This window comes from Cnephaeus nilssonii, assembly GCF_951640355.1.
Source record: "Cnephaeus nilssonii genome assembly, chromosome: X".
Classification (NCBI taxonomy): Eukaryota; Metazoa; Chordata; class Mammalia; order Chiroptera; family Vespertilionidae; genus Cnephaeus; species Cnephaeus nilssonii.
Genome location: NC_137071.1, coordinates 86,435,982 through 86,460,735, shown reverse-complemented (window position 1 = coordinate 86,460,735; position 24,754 = coordinate 86,435,982). Strand labels below are relative to the sequence as shown.

Below are 24,754 nucleotides of genomic sequence, written 5' to 3'. Positions count from 1 at the left end.
AAGAATTTTGATACCTAATAAGCTTGGACCTTGAATAAATCTCAGGAGAATCCAGGATGGAATTAACAGTGCAAAAGACTTACTCAAGTAAGGAAGATTAAGTAAGGTTTGCTTAAGTAGTAACTGGTAAAAAACAAGGATTATTTCATTTTCCTCACTCCTTTCCTGCTACTCCAGCTGTGGGTATTATGGACAACTTCCCTCCTTTGACTTCATTCTGTTACCCAGGTTGTCATCATCTTACTAGTACTTTTACTACCCCATCCTATGGTAGGTACTTCATTGACTCAAACCCTTCCTAGCACCTTCATTGCTTAAAAGTAACAGCTTTATGAGAGAAAAATTTATATAGCATGTATTCACCCATTTAAAGTGTACAATTCAATGGTTTTTACTTATTTATTTGTATCATACATACATTTAAATATCTTTGATTTTTTTTTTAGAGAGAGAGGGAGGGAGAGAGAGAGAGAAACATCTGTATGCACCTGATAGAGGATGAAACCTGCAACCTGGGCATGTTCCCTGACCAAGAATCGAACTGGCAACATTTTGGTGCATGGGTTGATACTAAACCAATCACACTTGTCAGGGCCAATTCAATGGTTTTTAATATATTCATAGTGTTTTTCAGATATCACCATAATCCATTGTAGAACATTATCATCCCCTCAAAAACAAACCTGTATCCATTAACAATCACTCCTCACTTATCCCCAAACCCCTTCTTTAACTCTAAGCAAACATTAATCTACTCTCTGTCTCTATAGATTTGCTTATTCTGAGCATTTCATATAAATGGAATTATACAGTATGTGGTCTTTTGTGACTGATTTCTTTTACTCAGCATAATGCTTTCAATGTTCATCCACATTGTAGCATGCATAAATAATGCTACTATGAACATACATGTACAAGTGTCTGTGTGGACATGTTTTCAATGATCTTTTATGTACACCTAGGAATGGAATTGGTGGTTCATATAGTTATTCTATGCCTAATTTTTTTTTTTTTAAAAAAGGAACTTCCAGAGTGTTTTCCAAAGTGACTATACCATTTCACATTTCCTTGGGCAGTGTATGGGGTTTCCAACTTTTCCATTTTCTTGCCAACACTTATTATGTCTTCTTTATTATAGCCATACTAGTATGTGTTAAGTAGTATCTTGTGGTTTTGATTTGTATTTCCCTCATCCTAATGATGTTAAGCATCTTTTCATTTGTGTTTATGGCCATCTCTATATCATCTTTGAAGAACTGTCTATTCAGATCCTTTGCCCAGTTTTTAATTTGGTTATTTATCTTTCTACTAGAGGCCTGATGCATGAATTCGTGCATGGATGGGGTTCGTCCTCCTGGCCCAATGGGGGCCAATTGGCCGGCGGGGGGGAGGGACCATGGGAGGTTGGCTGGCTGGCCCCGCTCCTGATTGGGGTGGGGGGGCTGATCAGGGGCAGGCCTGGTTGGGGGAAGGGCCGTGGGAGGTTGGGGGAGGCTGATCGGGGCCCCAATCAGGCCAGTTGACCACTGCATAGCAACTGGTCATTCCGATTGTTCTGTTGTTCCAGTCGCTTGGCATATATATATATATATATATATATATATATATATATATATATATAATTCAGTTGGAAGAGTTCTTTATATATTCTTGGTACAAATATCTTATTATACACATGATTTACAAGATTTTCTTTCAGCAGCTTTGATTTTATAGTCCTTGTTGTTCTGCCATAACTCCAATCTTGCCAATCTCTAATCCATTATCCATTAAGTGATATAATCTTTGCTTCTGCTTTACCTTAGAATTAATGGGACAGATATTAAAGGCAAATGCCTGGAAAACTTTTGATTTTTTACTATTCTCTATACATATATTATTCCTTCACACTTCAGTGTCTTTGCACCCATTTCCTGTCCCTGAAATGCCCATATTTTACTTTTTCTGTTTGGTAAATCCTTATTCACTCATAATGATACATCTTATATAGCAAGTGGTAAAATTAGAGTTCTTGTTTTGGCCTAATCGCATGTCCTTCCCACAATAGTTATTCAGTGCATAATCCTGCATAGTGAGACTTCGTAAAACAGTCTCTTCCATGGATACATTCCCTGATAGTTACTTTCAATGCCTTTTGAAGTTGGAGTTTGTGTGACCCAGGCAGAGTTAGTGGCTTCTTCAGTCCCTCCCTCTTAGTCCCTGTTAATATCACCTATCTGTGAGATCCAAGATCTAGGATCTAATTTGTTGTTTTTGAATGTCTATAATCGACTGGTGGGGTACATGGTAAATACTTAATAAATGTCTATTAAGACATTTACTTTTAAGCTTTATGAGGTATAACCAGAGTAACATTTTCTCTAGGACAAACTTTTCTCCAGTACTGAGGCAAATACTTTTGAGTACTCTATCTAAAGCGCAGGAATTGTAAGGTTTCCGCCCTTGTGGGTTGGATAGGAACTATTCTCAGCTCTTTGTGAGCCTTGGATAATGATGTTTGTTCTTTCAGATGTCTCTTTCCCCAGACAAATGCACTTAGAACACTCCTGAATACTTGAGGGGAACTGGTTTTAGATTTCTGTCACTCTGTGCAGATCTCTCCTCTTGTATTCTGCCCTACAAACCTGGCTGACTTAACTTCCCCAGACTCTCAATCTTGGGAAGATGCCAGGTTTCACCTGAGCTCCTACTGCCTGTAATTGGACAGTTCAGGCAGTAAGCAGTCATGGGGCTCATCTAATTCATTTCTCATCTTGCACAGACCCTTCTCTTTCATACACTCTTATTTTTTTTTCATTTTGTCTGGTTTTAAGTTGTTTCAAGCAGTAAAATAAATCCAGTCCCTATAACTTCATCTTTGCTGGACACAGAAATCTATAGGATATAATTAAATGCTAACTTGTGAGACCCACTACAGGTGTCTAATTATTCTAGAGTTTTGGTTAGAGATAGCTTTACAAAGGAGGTCAATTAAAACAATTTATTTTCCAATTACAGATGTTATAAAATGTCATATTAGTGTCATATGTATAACATAGTGATTAGACATTTATATGCCTTACAAAATGGTCACCCCAATAAGTCTGGTTCCCATCTGATACCATCCACAGTCATTACAGTATTATTGACTGTATTTTCTATGCTGTACTTTACATTCCTATGACTATTTTTGTAACTGGCAATTTGTACTTTTTAATCCCTTCACACATCTCCACAACTCCCATGCCATCTGTTGACCTTCAATTTGTTCTGTTATCTATGAGTTTGTTCCTGTTTTGTTTGTTCATATATTTTGTTTTTCATATTCTACATATAAGTGAAATCATATGGTATTTGTCTTTTTCTGACTTATATCTCTTAGTATAATACCCCAAAGGAGGTCAAATTTTAACTAGGCTTTGAAGGAGAGAGGATATTCTAAGTGAAAGACAATGGCATAAAGTTACTAGAAAAGGAGTAAGTCTGGGTTTTTACCAATCAGATAGTCTGGAGAACAATCTGATAAGATGAGTCAGAGTACTTAGGGACATAATGAAAAATAAGGTTGAGCAGTTAAATTGGAGCAAGATTAGAGAAGTCTTTAAAGTCTTATATTGTGATATAATGCAATGATAGAAGACCATTAGAAGCTTTTTTTTTTACTCCAAGAAGTGTCATATAATGAGAGCAGAGTTTAATTAACATTAATATAAAGTTCTATATTCAATCTATATATCTATCTTAGATGTGCATCTGTTTCTTTTCTGTCCCCTGAAATAAATGAAGAGCAACCTTATAAAACATAGCGATTGTATTGTTTTAATAAAATACATTACATTTACTTAAAGATTGAAGTAAACCCATTGCTTAATTTACTTTTTTAATTCCTTAACCTTTGTTCATAAAACATATTTTTATTAATAATTTGTATTGTTCTTCTCAAGATGCAGTTTCTTTTTACTCCATTTATTTTTTGAAATTTCACTGATCAAAACTAGATAGAATATACTAATAAGTTATTTCCAATGCAGAATTTAGTGAAAAGATTTGCTTATCAAATTTCTTTTTAATACCTGAGTACCAGTATCAATCAAGCTTTTTTCACAATGGCATTATATTTAATTTAAAATTTATTGATAACCAACCAATTTTTGGTATTAATTATTTGTAGCTCATCTGATTTCTATACTATAGTTGTGTAATGTCAACATGTATCCTCTTCTGTTCTAATATGGTCATTTTAAAATTTATCAAACTTATTTAAAATATTCAGTCCTTCAGGGAATTACATATATACCTAACTCTATTTAATAGTACTTGGGTGCCTGTCCGCTGTTGCACCAGGCCTTTCAGAAGCCTCCAGCGCGGCAGAGGCTTCTGAAAGGCCTGGTGCCTGAGTGGAAAGGCATCCAGCTGCCACGCTTTTGATGGTCCGTGGCCGCTGAGGGGGGCTACCCTGCTGTTGAGCGGCGCAGGGGGTGGGACTCCCGCCCCCTGCGCCTCTCAACAGCTGCTGAGGGGGGCTGCCGTGGACACCTGGCTACCCTGCCATTGAGAGATGCAGCTGGATGTCCGCACAGGCCCCCTCAGCGGCCGCGGATCTGGCCTCGATCTGGCCGTTGATCTCCCGCCCCCTGCGCCTCTCAACAACAGGGTAGCCCCCCTCAGTGGCAGCGGATCCGTGCCTCTCAATGGCCGGATAGGCCACCCTGAGTCCCGCCCCCCAGCCTCCCGCCGCCCAATCGTGGGCGTAGCGGAGTGATGGTAATTTACATGTTACTCTATTATTAGATAGGATAGTTATGTGAATGTGGTCTGGTCTCCTCCTTCCTTCCCTCCCTCCCTTCCTTTCCCCCTTTCTCTCTCTGATGATACTGATCTGATCATGGAGATGACTCCTAGTGACTAATGGGTGAAGACCATATATACAGCCTGGAGATGCTGGACAAAAAGGGATGATTCACATCTCTCCCAGGCAGGACAAAGCAGAGTAGCATACGTTTTCATCACACTACTCAGAACAGCATGCAATTTAAATTTTATGAATTGTTTATTTCTGGAATTTTCCACTTAATACTTTCAGATTATGGTTGACCACAGATAACTGAAACCATGGAAAGCTAAACTGTGGATAACAGGAGACTGCTATATAGAGGGCAGATGAGAATTGTGGAGAAGAATGACCCCTTCCACTTTTTCTTTTAATGTGTGCATTCTCTATAAGATTAGTGTACAACATCCTGGAATAACATTGCTTCATTCAACATCATTTCATTATAATGTTGATGAGATGCCATAGAAATTTAATTCTCGTTTATATCAATTAACCTGTGGTAAAATTGGTTTTGTTATATGTTGTTTCGCTTTAAGTCACAGGACCTACCAACGATGTTCAGTGACTACTTAACTATAGAAAAATTGTTTAGAGAAATGACTGCCTGCTTCTGTACAACAAATTATGTTGGAAAAGCAATTTTATTTTTTTTTCTTTAGACAGAGCTAGGATATCCAGATAACCACATGCAAACAAGATATTTAGAATCCGTATGAAAAAAGTCTGAATTGACACATCTTATTTGGATAAAGATAGATAATCAGGAATAAAATTAGCAAATATGGAATTGGAGAGTGAGATTATTTATTTATGCGTATGAAAATAAAGGCTGTGAAACAGATAGAAAGGGAAACTATATGCACTGAAAATAAATGCAAAACCTCACAAAAGTAGACAGTTTGCCAAAGACAGATAAATTAAGCTTACAAGAGAAGATACTCAGAATGTGCCAAAAGTGATCTAGGAGCCTCATCTTCTTTTCTTTGAGGATTCCAGATTAATTGAGAAAGATTAGAGGTGGGTTTTTTTTAAGATCTTGTAAAGAGAAGCAAGATTATCAAGTTTGTGCAGAGGGTAAAAGCTCCTGGTGTCTTAGCTGAGCTGTTCAGAATTTGAGGATTAAATATATACCTCAACAAGTAGTTTTAATGGAGTATGGACCAAATGAGAAATGACATACATCATGATGCTCAATTTCTAGTATAAAATATTTGTAGGAATGTTTGAAACACAGGAGTGCTTGTGAATAAGCCAAGAAGTTTTTTTTTTTTTTGACAGAAGAAAATAAATCATTGCTTTAGGCTGAATAAGCCATGATTACCTTTCAAAATATTATCTACATATATCTCAGAGAAGAAGATTCAAAAATTATTTGATGAATAAAATAAGGCAGCATTCAGTACTTAGTCTCATTTCATTGGTATCGTGACATCTCTCTTTTTAGCCAATACCCAAGGTGTAATAAATTCACAAGAGAAACCATATGCTTTTACTTGCTAGTGGCTATTAATAATTCTTTAAAACTGCATATTCTTTGCTCAGTGGTTGAGCATCGACCTATGAACCAAGATGTCATGGTTCGATTCCCAGTCAGGGCACATGCCTAGGTTTTGGGCTCGATCCCTAGTGTGGGGCATGCAGGAGGCAGCAAGTCAATGATTCTCTGTCATCATTGATGTTTCTACCGCTTTCTCCCTCTTCCTTCCTCTCTGAAATAAGTAAAAAAAATATAAAATAATAATTCCTGTGTACATACAAGCCAAAGATAGATTATACACGTGTGCGCGCTCATGCGCGCGCACACATACACACATACACACACACACATGCGTGCGAGCGCGCCTAGAAGTACAGTTGATCCTTGAACAACACAGGTAAGGGGTGCTGACACCCCTATTTCCCCAGCATAGTCACAAATCCATATATAACTTGATGCCTCCAAAAACTTAACTACTAATAGTCTACTGTTGACTAGAAGCCTTACCTATAACATAGTTGATTAACAGGTATTTTGCATGTTATATGTATTATATACTGTATTGTACAATGAAATAAGCTATAGAAAAGAAAATTTTATTAAGGATCACATAAGGAAGATAAATACATTTGCAGTATTTATTGAAAAAAATACAGGTATAAGTGGAACCATGCAGTTCAACCCCATGTTGTTCAAGGGTCAATTATATATATACTAGAAGCCCGATGCACGAAGATTCATGCAAGAATCTTCGTTCCCCTGGCTGCTGGCACTGCCTTTGCTCCTGCCGGAGCGAAGATTCATGCAAGAATCTTCCTTCCCCTGGCTGCTGGCACTGCCTTCGCTCTGGCCGGAGCCACCTTTCCCCCTTCCCACACTGCCCAGAAGCCCTGAGCGGATGGGGCGGTGTGGAATGCCTGCGTCATCACCATGGCAACGATGCAAGTGTCCCACCCCCCCGGCCTCTCAGTGCCTGCATATGCAAATTGACCCGCCATCTTTGTTGGGTTAATTTGCATACTCACTCCTGATTGGCTGGTGGGTGTCGCGAAGATACGGTCAATTTTCATCTTACTCTTTTATTAGTGTAGATACTAGAGGCCCAATGCATGAAATTCATGTAACAGTAGGCCTTCCTTCCCCCAGCTCCAGGCACCAGCTTCCCTCTGGCACCCAGGCCCCGGGCTTCCCTCTGGCCTCCAGCAGGCACCTGGGACCCAGGCTTCCCTTGCAGCCCTGGCTTTGTCCAGAAGCTTGTCTGTCTAATTAGTATATTATGCTTTTAATATTATAAATTAAACTGTTAACAGTAGTTAGTCCTGGTACTTAGAAGAGGTGGACTTTTAGTTTTCTATTTATATTCTTTCATATTTTTACAACAAGTAGACATTTAATTTTTTAATCTGAAATTTAATTGAGGGAGACAAAAAAGCAAGCCCTTGGGAGCCAACCTCCCCCCACCCCCTAAACCTTGGTTTAATTCCTTTTGTCTTATCTTGGCTTGTACAGTTTACCACAAATAAACACTATAGGTACAATTTATTTTATTATTGGGAGAAGTTTCACAAATAAAGTTCCTGGTTTCTAGTAGGCTTGTCAGAAAATTATAGTTCTTCCCATTGTGACTACATGGTTTTAAAATACCAAGTGGTGGTTTATGAGGAAAATTTAGTTTGTTTGTTCATTTACCAATTGAACATTTATTAAATTCCAAGCAAGTGCCAAGCACTGGGGAATTTAAACATACTAGTCCCTCAACTCTTCTAGCTGATGGTTCCTTCCCTCTTTCTGTATTGCTTGACCATCCCATTGGGTCCAGTGTTTTCATTCAGTACTTCCCAATGCTCATCTACATTTGAAAGGCAACCCCCTTACACTTATTGCAATTTAGACTGCATATATGAATTTTCAAAAAGCTACTTCTTGCCTTCTGCATTAGAATATTCCCCTAAAATTGGCATCTCTTTCTACATCTACTTTTAATAAGTAACAGGAAAGGAGATGATTTAACAATGAAAATAGCGAGCATGGGGTATATAATGTTTATGTTTATAAAGGAAAGGGTCATTTCTGAAAGATTTGATACTCGTGAACAAAAACATATGTCAATCACTATTAGAAAGAGAAAATATGATACATATGTATGTTGTATAAATATGTTTAAAATAAAAATATATATCTCTCCAGAGAGAAAGTGGCTGGATCACATTATCTCTTTTGAAGTTCCAGTTCTGTAGATCCAAGCATTTCTTTAAAAAGCAATTTAAAAGTTATGATGAGAAAACATTTAGACTGAGGTTTAGATTACATACATATGTGTAGGATCAATATTTCTAAAACTGCATTTTTTGGTATGTCATGCCTTTTGCTTTGTAAATCCATGAAACATAATTTTAAATAAAAGTTTTATTTGAGGTCATTAAAATATGAAGGGGCAGAGTAATCTTTACTGTTCCTGTTGTATTACATTCTGTATTATATTACATTCTATTATTAGAAAGTAATTTGTATGAGTATCTTATGATTTTTTATAAAAACACATTTCCATTTTTGAAACTGCAGACTCAATATTGGCAAAATCTTCATTTTGAGCCTCACTATTAAATTGTGTATTATCTCTTTTTTTGTGCGTTTGCTCTCCTATTATAAACTTAATGTGTTTCATTCTCCCCAGAGAGGACCAAAGAAACAACCGCCTAGTTGTTCTGTGGTTGCTAGCCTATTAATTCCTCACTAGACTTTAGATATTTGGGAACAATTATGTCTCCTGCGCTCCTTTTTTCAACGATAATTAAATCCAAAACTTGAAAGATAATTGATCAAGCAGCAGCAATGTACAGAGTACAAGGATACCTAAGACACCATCCCTATTCTCAAAGAGATGAAACATTCTAGTTGGTAGAAAGGAACTCCTATCTTGCAGCCAACACAAATGCTCTCTATTTCTCAAAACAAACAAACAAACAAACAAACAAACAAATAAACAACTCCTCAAACAAAAACAATGTATCTCAGTAAGGTTTGTAAAAGGACTCTTAATAAATATATTATTATGGAAAATAATGGTAGTCTAACACCATAATTCTGCACATGAGGAAATGAAAGTATTCGTGGTAATTGTTTTCCAAAATAAGGTAAAAGCCAATGTTTGTGTAAAAAAGTGAATGAATATAGCTTTCTCCTTATTTGTTCTTAATTTAAATTAGTCTTAATGTTATATTTTATCTACAATGAATTAAATATAGTCAAATATCAAGTAAGCTGTTCTATTTTTTTGTCTTCTGAGTAATTATTCTATTGTCTTTACTTTCCAAATAGATGGCACTCACATTAGTATGTAAACAGAATTTTAGCACATGGAGGTTTGTATACCCATTTTACCTTGATTAGTGGTGCAACTCATGTTCTTGTTGTAGGGCTTTGACCAGCTTCGACATGAAGGCTTGCTTTGTGATGTGACCCTGATGCCAGGTGACACGGATGATGCCTTCCCTGTGCATAGAGTCATGATGGCCTCTGCCAGTGATTACTTCAAGGCTATGTTCACAGGTAGGTTGCCTTTTTGAACTCTGCATCCATGTTACAACAATATGAAAAATGTGTGTTCAAGTTTTTTTTTTATTTCTAAAGTGCATTCAAGTCTTTTGGTCTGTGTCTTTATAAGAAGAAACAGTTTCAAAAGGAATATACAAGTAAGTGTGGTTGGTGCTTTTTAAACTTGAGAAATGTATGTACCTCTTTCATACTTCCATCCTCCTTTATTTCACTGCTTTTATTTCCCCTAGACACAAATATGAATGGGCATCAGAGACTCTGGGTCCCACTACTAGAATCTTTCATTCATCAAAAGATACGAAGTGACAGGGGAACATTAGTATAGAAATACTCCTTTTAAGTACACTCTTTTAATTATAAATTATGCAGAAGCCTAACTGACATGAATGCTCATGCAGAATAAAACTTGTTTTTATTTTATTGTATCTAATTAGCAGCAGAAATGAGTTTGACCTTAATTAAATTACCTGTTTTCATTTAATTGAATGTCTTTTTATTTAAGGTGGAATGAAAGAACAAGATTTAATGTGCATTAAGCTTCATGGCGTGAGCAAAGTCGGTTTAAGGAAAATTATTGATTTCATTTATACTGCAAAACTTTCTCTTAATATGGACAACCTTCAAGATACACTGGAAGCTGCCAGTTTTCTACAGATTCTGCCAGTTTTGGACTTCTGCAAAGTGTTTCTCATATCTGGGGTAAGACATTTTCAAATCCTCAAAACCTTTTCTGCAGTAGACTCTGATATCCCCTGTTTAGAGCAGACTTATGAATCTTTTGTTTACACATGTAAAACTGGCCATTAGAGAGGGGTGTCACATAGTATGTGGTTTGGAAGCAAGTTGAGAGGAAAACAGTACAGGTGTATATCTACAAAGGACAGTCATTTAATAAAAGCCTTCTGTATAATCAGATGACACCAGACAGTAATAATATTTGATAACAATATATACCTTAATCTTTTTGACAATCTATACTAATAAAAAGGTAATATGCTAATTAGACTGGATAGACCGGACATCTTCTGGACATCCTTCCTGACGTCCTTCCAGACAAAGCCACAGTGGCTGTGAGGGCAGAGGGTCGGCAGCGTGGGAGAGGTGGCGGCATGGGAGAGGCAGCGGGAGAGGGGGCTGTGCAGTCCTGGTCCCAATGCTGCCCCTTCCTCAGAGGCAGCCATAGAGGCAGCAGCATGGGCCTGGTCCCAGCGCCATGCCTCCGCAGATGCTAGACAGGGTGCGACCTGCTATGCCTCAACCTCCCACCGGCCCTCTCACAGCCAGCCTGGCCCGAGATCACCCCTCATCTACCAGTGGGTAGGGGCGGAGCCAGCACTAAGAAGTGAGGGCCGAGGGCTGGCAGCCGTGGTGGCCGGCAGTGGCAGCAGCAGCGGGGTGATGGGGGCAGCATCTTCCCCTGATCGGCCTGGTTGCCTCCTGCAGAGGGAGGCCAGACTGTGGCTTAGGACATCCCCTGAGGGCTCCCGGACTGTGAAAGGGGGCAGGCTGGGCTGAGAGATCCCCTCTTCCAGTGCACGAATTTTTGTGCACCGGGCCTCTAGTCTATAATAATAAAAGGGTAATATGCTAATTAGAGTGAATGTCCTTCTGGACATCATTCCAGACATCCTTCCTGATGAAGCTGGAGCCTGGGTGCCTGTAGGCAGCTGGAGGGAAGCCAGCCTGGGTACCGGGTACCTCGGGAAGCCCAAGGGAAGCCAGCCTGAGTCCTGGAAGCTGGAGGAGGGAAGCAGCCTGGGTCCTGATTGCCTGCTGGCGGCCAGAGGAGGGAAGCCCAGGTCCTGGGTGCAGGAGGGAAGCCAGTGCTGGAGGCCAGGGAAAGGAAGACCTACTCTTGCATGAGTTTTCATGCATTTGGCCTCTAGTCCTATATAATAAAAACCTAATATGCAAATTGTCCCCTTGACTGGGAGTTTGACCGCTCGCTATGACGTGCGCTGACCACCAGGGGGCGGCGCGGAACATGGCGAGTGTTGGAGATGTGGTGCTGGCAGCAGGTGGCACTGGAGGTGCTGCCGGCTCTGATGGAGCCTGATGAGAGCAGGACTGCTGCACGATGGTGGAGCAGGTGAGCAGGTGGTGCCAGGCCAAGGTGGGTGCAAGCGGGGGCCTGATTGCCCCACCAATCACACTGTAGACAGTGACCAGCAGTGGTGGCCGGGGGTCTGGCCCCAATCGATTGCCTTGCAGATGGCGACCAGCAGTGGCGGCGGGGGGTGGGGCTACCACCCAGCTCCAAGGCGATGAGGGAGCGGGGTGGGGGGCCCCGGCCCCAATCTATTGCCCCACAGGCAGAATGGTGGAGCAGGTGAGGGGGCAGTATGAGGCCAAGGCAGGGTGCCAGGTGAGGCTGCAGGGCTGTGGGGCTCCAAAGCTGGGGGCTGTGGGTCTGTGAAGCTGAGGCCCAATCCCACAGGCCACCCCAAGGGACCCCACCCATGCACGAATTCGTGCACCGGGCCTCTAGTATTATATATTTTAATTTGGATTTATTCACCTTAATGATTTTTTACAACAGAAGTTAAATGGAATTCTGTGAAAACATAATTTGAGCTTCTAGAAGTCTTTTCAAATAGGCTCAGCAATCTTTCTTCTTCCTTTAAATATGGAATCTAGGTCTTTTTTTTTTTAGCTCATTTTATTCTTTTTATTTATTGATTGATTACAGTGTTACATATGGGTCCTTATTTCCACATTAGCCCCCCTATCCCCACCTTCATTCCCTCACCCCCCTGTTGTCTGTGTCCATTGGTTAGGCTTATGTGCATGCATATAAGTCCTTTGGTTGATTTCTCCCCTTTACCCCTTCCCTCCCCTACCTACCCTCTCAGGTTTAATGGTCTGATCCATGTTTCTCTGTCTCTGGATCTATTTTTGTTCATCAGTTTATATTCATTATATTCCATAAATGAGTGAGATCATGTGATATTTATCTTTCACTGACTGGCTTATTTCACTTAGCATAATGGTCTCCAGTTCCATCCATGCTGTTGCAAATGGTAAGAACTCCTTTTTTTACTGCAGTGTAGTATTCCATTGTGTAGATGTACCACAGTTTTTTAATCCACTCATCGGCTGATGGGCACTTAGGCTGTCTCCAAATCTTAGCTATTGTAAATTGTGCTGCTATGAACATAGGGGTGCATATATCCTTTCTAATTGGTGTTTCTAATTTCTTGGGATATATTCCTAGAAGTGGGATCACAGGGTCAAATGGAAGTTCCTTTTTTAGTTTTTTGAGGAAACTCCATACTGTTCTCCACAGTGGCTGCACCAGTCTGCATTCCCACCAGCAGTGCACGAGGGTTCCTTTTTCTCTGCATCCTCACCAGCACTTGTTGTTTGTTGATTTGTTGATGATAGACATTCTGACAGGTGTGAGATGGTTCCTCATTGTCCTTTTGATTTGCATCTCTCGGATGATTAGTGACTTTGATCATGTTTTCACATGCCTCTTGGCCTTCCTAATGTCTTCTTTCGAAAAGATTCTATTTAGGTCCATTGCCCATTTTTTGATTGGGTTGTTTAACTTCCTTTTGTTAAGTTGTAAGAGTTCCCTGTAGATGTTGGAGATTAAGCCCTTATCAGTGATAACATTGGCAAATATATTCTCCCATGCAGTGGGCTTTCTTATTGTTTTGTTGATGGTTTCTATTGCTGTGAAAAAGCTTTTTATTTTGATGTAGTCCCATTCGTTTATTTTCTCTTTAGTTTCCATTGCCCTAGGAGCAGTATCTGTGAAGAAATTGCTTTGGCATATGTCTGAGATTTTGCTGCCTATGGATTCCTCTAGTATTTTTATGGTTTCCCATCTTATATTTAAGTCCTTTATCCATTTTGAGTTTATTTTTGTGTAGGGTGTAAGTTGGTGGTCTAGTTTCATTTTTTTTGCATGTATCTGTCCAATTTTCCCAACACCATTTATTGAAGAGACTGTCGTGACTCCATTGTATGTTCATGCCTCCTTTGTCTAATATTAATTGAGCATAGTGGTTTGCGTCAATTTCTGGGTTTTCTATTCTATTCCATTGATCTATATATCTGTTCTTTTGCCAGTACCAGGCTGTTTTGAGAACAGTGGCTTTGTAATACAGCTTGAAATCTGGTATTGAGATCCCACCTACTTTGTTCTTCTTTCTCAGGATTACTGTGGCTATTCGGGGTCTTTTTTTATTCCAGATGAATTTTTGGAAAGTTCGTTCTAAGTCTGCGAAATATGCCATTGGTATTTTAATGGGGAGTGCATTGAATCTATAGATTGCATTGGGTAGTATGGACATTTTAATGATGTTGATTCTACCAATACATGAACACGGTATGTTCTTCCATCTGTTTACGTCTTCCTCTATCTCTTTATTTAGCGTCCTGTAGTTTTCCGCGTATAGGTCTTTTACCTCCTTCATTAAGATTATTCCTAGGTATCTTAATATTTTGCTGCAATGGTAAATGGGATTGCATTTTTAGTCTCTCTTCCTGTAAGTTCATTATTGGTGTATAAAAATGCCATAGATTTTTTGGCATTAATTTTGTATCCTAATACATTGCCGAATTCATTTATTAAGCCTAATAATTTTTTGATGAAGTCTTTAGGGTTTTCTATGTACATCATCATGTCATCTGCAAATAAGGACAGCTTCACTTCTTCTTTTCCAATTTGGATGCCTTTTACTTCTTCTTCTTGTCTGATCACAATGGCTAATACTTCCAGTACTATGTTGAACAGGAGTGGTGAGAGTGGGCATCCCTATCTTGTTCCTGTTCTTAGGGGAAATGGTTTTAGTTTTTGCCCATTGAGTATGATGTTGGCTGTGGGTTTGTCATATATGACTTCTATTATGTTGAGGTATGAACCTTCTATTCCCACCTTGCTGAGCATTTTTATCAAGAAAGGGGTTTGGATTTTGTCAGATTCTTTTTCTGCATCAATTGATATGACTGTGTGATTTTTATCTCTCAATTTGTTTATGTGATATATCACGTTTATTGCTTTGTGAATATTGTACCATACTTGCATCCCCTGGATAAATCCTACTTGGTCATGGTGTATGATCTTTCTGATGTGCTGCTGGATTTGATTTTCTAGAATTTTGTTGAGGATTTTGGCATCTATGTTCATGAGGGATATTGGCCTGTATTTCTCTTTAATTGTGTTGTCTTTATCTCGTTTTGGTATTAGGGTGATGCTGGCTTCATACAATGAGCTTGGAAGTGTTCCTACCTCTTGAATTTTTTGGAATAGTCTGAGGAGGATAGATTTTAGTTCTTCCTTGAATGTTTGGTAAAACTCCCCTGTGAAGCCGTCTGGCCCCGGACTTTTGTATGTTGGAAGCTTTTTGGTGACTGCTTCAATTTCTTTCATAGTTATTGGCCTATTTAGATTTTTAGAATCTTCCTGATTGAGTTTTGGAACGTTGTATTTTTCTAGGAACATGCCCATTTCCTCCAGGTTGTCCACTTTGTTGGAATAGACTTGTTCATAGTATTTTTAAACAATCCTTTGTATTTCTGTGGGGTCTGTTGTTATTTTGCCTCTTTCATTTTTGATTTTGTTTATTCAAGTCCTCTCTCTTTGCTTCTTGGTGAGCCTGGCTAGAGGTTCATCAATCTTGCTTATCCTTTCAAAGAACCAGCTCTTGCTTTCATTAATCTTTTGTATTGTTTTTTTTTTTTGTCTCTATGTCATTGATTTCTGCTCTGATCTTTATTATCTCCTTCCTACTACTCACTCTGGGCTTTTCTTGTTGCTCTCTTTCTAATTCTTTGAGATGTAGAGTTAGATGATTTATTACCATTTTTTCTTTTTCTTTTTCTTTTTTTTTTTTTTTTTTTGAGTTAGGCCTGTAGCACTATAAACTTCCCTCTCAGGACTGCTTTCATTGTCTCCCATAGATTTTGGATTGTTGTGTTTTTATTTTCATTAGTTTCCAGGATGTTTTTAATTTCTTCTTTGATCTCTTTGGTAACCCAATCACTGTTTAATAGCATGCTATTCAGCTTCCAAGTGTTTGAATTTTTTGGCATGTTTTTATTGTAGTTTATTTCTAATATTATGCCATTGTGGTCTGAGAAAATGCTTAATATGATTTCAATCTTCTTGAATTTGGGTAGACTTTGCTTGTGACCCAATATGTGGTCTATTTTTGAAAATGTCCCATATGCATTAGAGAAGAACCTATATTCCGTGGCTTTGGTGTGAAATGTTTTGAAGATGTCTATTAAGTCCATCTGATCTTGTGAGTAATTTAAGATTGCTGTTTCTTAGCTTATTTTTTGTCTAGAGTATTTATCCAGTGATGTCAGTGGTGTATTAAAGTCCCCTACTATGATTGTATTGTTGTTGATCTCTCCCTTGATATCTTCCAGGAGTGTTTTTTTTTTTCTGTATTTAGGTGCTCCTGCATTGGGTGCATATATGTTTATCAGGGATATATCCTCTTGTTTTATCAATCCCTTTAGTATTATGAAATGGCCTTCCATATCTCTTGTTATGGCCTTCATTTTGAGGTCTATATTTATAGATATAAGTAATGCTACCCCAGCTTTTTTTTTTTTCATTTCCATTTGCTTCAAAGATATTTTTCCATCCCTTTACTTTCAGTCTATATGAGTCCCTTTTTCTGAGGTGGGTCTCTTGTAGACAGCATATGTATGGGTCATGTTTTTTTATCCATTCACCCATTCAATGTCTTTTGATTGTAGCATTTAGTCCATTATGTTTAAAGTTATTATTGAAAGGTAATTGTTTGTAGCCATTTTTATTTTTTGTGCCTGTGTTCTTTCTTACCTTTTTATTTCTTCTTTTTACTCCAGTCCCTTCAGCATTTCTTGCATTGCTGGCTTGGTAGTGATAAATTCCCTTAGCCTTTTTTTTTTTTTTTTATCAGTGAAGCTCCTTATTTCCCCTTCTATTTTGAATGATAGTCTTGCTGGGTAGAGTATTGTTGGATTCAGTCCCTTGCTTTACATCACTTTGTAAATTTCCTTCTATTCTTTTCTGGCCTGATGTGTTTCTGTTGAGAGATCATTTGATAATCTAATGGGAGCTCCCTTGTATACGTTTCTGTCTCTCTCTTGCAGCCCTTAAGTTTCTCTCTTTGTCCTGAACATTTGGCATAGTAATTATGATGTGTCTTGGTGTGGGTCCTTTTGGGTTCATCTTGTTTGGGACTATCTGTTTGTGACTTTTTTATTCCCCACATCAGGGAAGTTTTCTGACATTATTTCTTCAAATAGGTTTTCTAACCCTTTTTCCTCTTCCTGTTGTTCTGGCACCCCTATTATTCATATGTTGCTTCGCTTCATGTTGTCCCTTAGCTCCCTTAGGCTCTCCTCCTGTCTTTTAATTTGTTTCTCCAATTGCAGTTCAGTTTTGGTGTGTTTTGCTTCCATGTCTTCTAATTCGCTAATTCAGTCCTCTGCTTCTTCTAGTCTACTGTTGATACTTTCCATGGTGTTTTTTATTGCCGCTATATCACTTTTCATTTCTTGATTCTTACATAAGTTATTGATTTTTTCATCCATTTCTTCTTGATTCTTACATAAGTTGTTGATTTTTTCCTTCATCCAGTTTATGTACTGTATGACCCTTATTCTGAATTCTTTTTCTGACATATTTCTTGTCTCTGTTTCACTTAGCTGCTTTTCTGAGGATTCCTCCTTTTCTTTCCTTTGAGGGTTTCTTTGTTTACCCTATTTTGGTCTCACTGACTGATCTAGATGTCGAGTCATGCAGGGGCTGCTCCTTGGGTGGTAGTGGCTCCTCGGGCTGCGGTTGCTCCTCAGGCTGTCGCTGAAGTGACTGCTCCTCAGTTGGCAGTGGCTCCACCAGTGGGTGCTGTTCACAGCAGTGGTGTCTCCTCTGGCTGTTGTGGGAGGCTGCTCACACAGCTGCTGTTCCTTGGATGGGGGGTGGGCTGCTCACGTGGCTGCTGCTCCACGGATCAGGGCTGTCTGCACACTGCTGCTGTTCCTCAGATGAGGCGGGCTGCTCGTGAGACTGCCACTTCTTGGACAGGAGCAGGTTGATTGCCGGGCTGGTGCTCCTTGTACTGGTGCATGCTCCTCGCGCAGCTGCTGCTCCTCGGACAGGGAATGGGCTGATTGCTTGGCTGTTGCTCCTCAGGTGGGAGTGAGCTGCACGTACAGCTGCTGTTCCTCAGATGGGAGCAGGCCGCTCACCCAGCTGCTGCTTGTCAGTTAGGTGCAGGCTGTGTGTGGCTGCTTCTCCTCGGACATGGGCGTTCTGCTCGTGTGGCTGCTGCTCCTTTGTCTGGAGCAGGCTGCTTGGGCGGCTTCTGCTCCTTGAATGGGGGTGGGTTGCTCACGGCGCTGCTGTTCCTCATACGGGGGTGGGCTGCTCACACAGCTGCTGCTCCTTGGATGGGATGGGCTGCTTGAGTGGCTGCTGCTCCTTGGGCAGGAGTGAGTTGCACGTGCAGCTGCTGCTCATCGGCTGTGGGCGGGCTGTTCACCCAGCTGCTGCTCATCGGACTGGTGTAGGCTGTGTGTGGCTGCTGATCCTTGGACCAGTGCAGGCTGTGCAGGGCTGCTGCTCCTTGGATGTGGGCGGGCTGCTCGGGTGGCTGCTGCTACTCGAATGGCTGTGGGCTGCTTGTGGTGCTGCTGTTCCTTGTACAGGGGTGGGCTGCTCACACCACTGCTGCTCCTCGGACAGGGGCAGGTTGCTCACATAGCTGCTGCTCCTCGGACAGGTGCAGGGTGTGGGCTGCACGCAGCCACTGCTCCTCAGATGGGGGCAGGCTGTGTGGGGCTGTCGCTCCTCAATCATGGGCGGGCTGCTCTTGCGGCTGCTGCTCCTCGGATGGGGCGGGCTGCTCACATCGTTCCTGCTCCTCGGATGGGGGAGTGGGGCACTTATACAGCTGCTGCTCCTTGGACAGGGGCAGGCCACATGACGCTGCTGCTCTTTGGACAAGAGCGGGCTGCTCACGTGTCTGCTGCTCACGTGGTTGCAGTGCCCTGGGCTAAAGTGTTGGGCCGATCAGAGGGGAGCACGCTTCAGAACTCACAGGAGCCTGCACCCAGGGTGGCTGGATACTCGTTGACTGTGGGGCCACAGTTGAGGTAGCAGGTCCCTGGCAGGGGTGGCTGTAGAGTCCCAGGTGTTCTCTGAGGGCACCCTGGGTGGAGGTGAGGCTGGGCTCCCAGTTACAGCAGCACTCCCCTTCAAAAAGGCTAGGCCTCTGAGGATAAGCCTGCCTCCCGGTACTGTTCACAATGGTAGCAGAGGCTGCCTAGTTAGGCGAGACTGGTTAGCCTGCCCCTGAAGGTCCTGCAGGATCTAGCTGTGCCTTACTGACATACACACACACACATCCCACATGACCACACACTCCTCTTTGGCTCCCTCCCTCACTCACACTCTCTCCCTCACTGCCGCCTTCTTCCTGCCTCTGTAGTTGTGTCTGGGGTGTTATTGACCCGTTCATGGATGGAGTTTCCTCTCCAGGTGTCTGGTTAATGTGGCTCACTCTCTAGCTCCTTGCCAGACAGGATAAAATTCACCTCGACAAGACACAACACAAAGGGAACAAAACACGAATATACTCACAACACCAATGACCCCATTATAAGTAACCACCTGAGAAAAGAGAATTAAGGGAGAGAAAAGAGAGCACAAATCATACCATAGAGAGAGAAAATATAAGAGAGAAAAGAAAAAGGAAGAAAAAGGAGAATATATATATGGGGGAAGACACCACAGAACAAATAGATAAAACAAAAATAATATAAACATATAAAAGTATAAAAACATATATAAAATTCTCCTTTTTCTTCCTTTCTCTATATATATAAAATTCTCCTTTTTCTTCCTTTTCCTATATATATAAAATTCTCCTTTTTCTTCATATATATATATATATATATATATATATATATATATATATATGGAAAAACACCACAGAACCAATAGATAAACCAAAAAGAATACAAACACCAAACACCCAGCAAAGAGGGTGGGGGCAGAATCTGTAGAGGCTGAGTTTATATACAAAAAATAAGGTTAAGAATTGGATGAATATGGGGAGGGCCTCAGTTCAGTGTAGAGGAAGTACAAAGGGGATGGGTGGATAAGAAGAAAGAGAACGAGAAGAAAATAATAATGATAATAAATTTACAAAAAAATTGATTTCAAAATTGGTATAAAAAATAAAAAATAGTAAATAAAAATAAAATAAAATAGAGTGATGGAAAAATAATGTGAAAAGAAATAGAAAATAAAGCATCAAATCAAAACAGGGAAACAAAGAAAAAAGAAAAAAGAGATAAAATAATTATAATAAAAAAAATAAAAATGAAAAAGTGAAGTGTCATTCCTTTGTCTGGCTTAAGATCCCAGTCTTCTGTACTGCCTTTAGGCCAGTCCCTTTGGACTCTCAGGGATTATTTGGATTTTTTTTTCTCAAATCCTTTTTACTATTCAGGGTGGGATCTGGGTGTGGCTGTATTGGTTGCCTGGAAACTGGATGGAGGGGCTATCTCTTCAGGACAAAATGGCTGCCCAGGTCCTGGGCTCAGGTATGACTCAGCACCAGACACGCTGCCATTTCTCCTGGACCCCCCACTCTCCCCAGCCTCCAGGGGTCCGCACCTTCTCCCTCACCCCAGCCACGGGTGTCTGTATCCAAAAGGTCCTATGAAGTAGGCTCAGTGGAGAAAGGCTCAGGCTACAAAGAGGGGAGAGACTGGGTCTCTGTGCACTCCTCTCCTGCCGGTGCTGCATGGTCTGGCCAGCCCTTCAGGCTGCACCCTCTGGGTTCAGCCTTTTGTGACTGTGGACCCAGATCTAGAATCCCCTGCCATCCAGCAGTCCTGTGGACCCTCTTTCCACAGTCAGATGCTGTGCCTGTCCCCAGGGGTGTGGCTTGGTGCTGTGCGGATTCCCTCTTACCCTCTGGGCTCAGAGGTCTGGCAGACTCTCCTGTCCAGTTCCTTGATTTTACCTTTCTCCAAGGATCCTATGCCCTTCCCAACTGCAAACTGTCTCACCCGCTGAGTCTCCTTCGCCAATTCAGGTTGGATGTTATTCATTTCAGCTGTTCTTTCTATCTGCTCCGGGACAAGGCTCGGGGCATGTCTGTCTGTTCCGCTGCCATTTTTCTTATCTCTGGAATCTAGGACTTGAAAAGAACTAACCTATATGTAAACCTTTAAGAATATGAGTTTTGAGTCTATCAAAACACGTGACCCATTGAACTATTTTTAGCCCTCTTTAATAGATAAGAGAGAGCATATACAACTACGAACCAATGAACTGTTTAGTAGTCATCTGGTTCCTGAATACAGTGCCTTATTTTAGTTGAGATCCTTACATTTTTCTTCTAGGAAACAGAATATTTTGGTTGCAAAGAAATATTGCCAAGAAGATTTCTAGAGTTTGCTTTTCTGATTGAGAATTGTGACAATAGTAAATTTTGATAGAAAATACATTTTTCCTGTAATTGATTTTACCTCATACCAATTTTAATATTGGTAAATAATTTTTGTTAAGCCTTCAAATTTACATTTATTAAGCATGGAGCCTTATCTTTAAAACTCTAAGTTTCAAGAGAATGTGTCCTTAATGGTTTTATTAATAAGCTGCCTCTTATCTTTTAAAGTCAGCCAACAGTTCATTAACTGGCCTATTGAAAGTGTGTTTTGTTTGTTTATTGCCATTCTAAAGTACTCAGACTGGTGTCTCACAATTACTTTTAATCTTTTAAACTAACTGCTATTTTTAAGGGTTTTATGGCAGCATGGTGTAGTTTTGACTCATATTGTCTTCTCCATTGCTCAATTAGCCCAAGTGAAGTTTGTGTATTCCCCAAGATACTGCTTGTCGTCATTATTGAATCTGGGTACTAAATGAATTTTTAATTTAGTCATACAAGGCCATTCCTCTCAAGAGCTATAAGCATCTTTCCTCTAGTTTTGTGCATTGACATCATATAGCAAAGTCATTTCAAGAAAAAGTAAACTGTATTGAATATGTTTTTAAAAATGTATGTCTAATCTAATAATAACACAATGCTTACATTTTTTATTGCTTTACACTGATCCTAGCAACATATGGTCATCCTGAGGCAAACTAGGCATAGTGTCATGATTTTTTGGAACTAATCATGAACAAGCAACATCCTTGACCTATTCATTCTCAAATACCAAAGTTTAGTCCTTATAATTTTAGACATTGGTTGTGATCAGTTCCTTTACCTGAAAGAAAAGTACCAAACTGGATAAAGCACAATTTATGAAAAGGTATAAAAGTATATGATTATCAAAATTTAACGTATTAGAAAATAATTTTTTTCTAGATAACTCTATTTAGGAAGGTGGGGGAGGGTGGGAGGTAATTAACCAAAGACATTATATGTATATATGCATAACCCATGGACGCAAACAGTGGGGTGGTGAGGGCCTGGGGCAGGGGAGGGGGCTGGAGGGAAACTAGAGGGGGGGCCGATGGGGGAGAAAAGGGGCCATATGTAATACTTTCAACAATAAAAAAATTTAGGTTTATGCTTAACCACTGAGCAACACCAGCTGGGCATCAATGATAAAGATTTTTTAAAAAATTAAAGATGGAACTGCCTTATCAAAAACAAAAAAGTTTATTTGAAATTGATATCACAGTAATTTTGCAATATAGACAATTTTCCTGTAACTAGAATGTTGATTTGTTAGCCTATTTCAAGCACTTATTATAACTGTATGTTTTACCTTTTGGAAATATATATATATATATATATATATATATATATATATATATATATTTTTTTTTTTTTAATATATATTTTTATTGATTTCAGAGAGGAAGGGAGAGAGAGATAGAAACATCAATGATAAGAGAGAATCATGGATCTGCTGCCTTCTGCATGCCCCCTACTGAGGATCGAGCCCGCAACCCAGGCATATGCCCTTGACTGGAATTGAACCCGGGACCCTTCAATCCGCAGGCCAATGCTCTGTCCACTGAGCCAAACCGGCTAGGGCTATATATTTTTAATGAGCAGTTAATATTGTCTTAAAGATTATATTCTTCACTCCTAGTGTCTTCTGTAGACGTCCTAAAACCCTTTTTTAGGCTTGTCCCTGAAAGCTTACTTGTGGTATAGTTGACTCCTATCTCAAATGGTTTTAGAACTTGCTTGCCTATGAGCTTTGAGGAAACACCACTTTTCTTACCACCATTCTACAAGGTGTCCCAAAAAATATATACATACTTTGAATAATTATAAAGACAGTGTTTATTAAAATACATTTCATTTTGAAAATGTAATTGAAATCAGCTATTAAAGTGTGCATACATTTTTTAGGACACCCTATATTTACTTATCTTTCATCCTGGGCTATGTCTGTGTGAATTTACTGTGGAAATCTTCCCTCTTAGAATCCATGAGAATTTTTGAGAAAAGTTGGTATATTATTAGTTTAAGGATTGTGTAAAATCCAATTTTTCCTTTATTCCTCTTTCATGCATTCCATTTCTTCAATGTTTAGGCTCATGTTATTTATTTCCCTTTTCTTAACAATCAAGTGAATCACAAAAAAATAGTAGCCCTGGGTGCCTTTTATACTTATAGGAACTGAAAGTTTCAAGATCATATATTTTTCAAAGGTAGATTTGGTTTTAGTTTTCCAACAAGCTAAGTTATTGTAGATAATTTTTAAACTTAACAATCTCATGTTTTAAGGATTACATGCTTAAACCAAATATTTTGAGGAAATAGGATTATATATTTCACTAGAGGCCTGGTGCACGAAATTTGTGCACGGAGGGGGGTTGTCCCTCAGCCCAGCCTGTACCCTCTCCAATCTGGGACCCCTCGAGGGATGTCCGACTGCCCGTTTAGGCCCGATCCCACCGGGCAGTCGGACATCCCTCTCACAATCCAGGACTGCTGGCTCCCAAGTGCTTGCCTGCCTGCCTCCCTGATTGCCCCTAACCACTTCTGCCTGCCAGCCTGATCACCCCCTAACCACTCCACTGCCAGCCTGTTTGCCCCCAACTTCCCTCCTCTGCCGGCCTGGTTACCCTTAACTGCCCTCTCCAGCAGAGTTGATCACCTCCAACTGCCCTCCCTTGCAGGCTTGGTCGTTCTCAACTGCCCTCCCTTGCAGGCCGGGTGCCTCCCAACTGCCCTCTCCTGCTGGCCATCTTGTGGTGGCCATCTTGTGTCCACATGGGGGCAGGACTTTGACCACATGGGGGCAGCTATATTGTGTGTTGCAGTGATGATCAATCTGCATAGTACTCTTTTATTAGATAGAATAGAGGCCTGGTACAGGGGTGGGGGCCAGCTGGTTTGCCCTGAGGGGCGTCCCGGATCAGGTGGGGGTTCCCTTGGGGTGTGGGGCGGCCTGAGCGAAGGGTCTGTGGTGGTTTGCAGGCAGGCCACACCCCCTGGCAATGCAAGTGGAGGCCCTGGTATCTGGAATTTATTTTCCTTCTACAATTGAAACTTTGTAGCCTGGAGTGGAGCCAAGCCTGGGGCTCCCTCCGAGGCCAGTAGCCATTTGTGTTGGGGTTATAATTGAATCTTTGTTGCCTTAAGAGGGTGGGCCCGGTCAGGGTGTGTGGAAAGCTTTGCTTCCCCTGTTGCCGGCAGCAACCCTGTCCTGCTCTCTCAAGCTCCATTCTGCCGCCATTTGTTTGAATTTGTTTACCTTCTATAATTGAAACTTTGTAGCTTGAGTGGAGGCTTAGGCCTGGCAAGGGCAGGTGGAAAGCTTGGCTTCCTCTGTTACCTAGGAAACCTTGCTCTCTGTGGCTGTAGCCATCTTGGTTTGGGTTAATTTGCATACTCGCTCTGATTGGATGGTGGGCGTGGCTTGTGGGCGTGTCAGAGGTATGGTCAATTTGCATATTTGTCTATTATTAGATA

The 24,754-nt window shown here is 40.5% G+C and overlaps 1 protein-coding gene across 5 annotated transcripts in view; it reads left to right on the top strand.

Moving 5' to 3' along the window:
* Nucleotides 1-24,754, top strand: part of KLHL13 (kelch like family member 13) — a gene marked incomplete at its 5' end in the record, with an annotated part of 253,589 nt that overhangs the window by 203,932 nt on the left and 24,903 nt on the right. For all 5 annotated transcript variants that reach the window (XM_079765874.1, XM_079765872.1, XM_079765873.1 and 2 more), the window contains 2 exons: nucleotides 9,707-9,839; nucleotides 10,348-10,544. In XM_079765874.1, coding sequence (XP_079622000.1) covers nucleotides 9,707-9,839; nucleotides 10,348-10,544 — 330 coding nt within the window. The remainder of the gene's footprint in view (nucleotides 1-9,706; nucleotides 9,840-10,347; nucleotides 10,545-24,754) is intronic.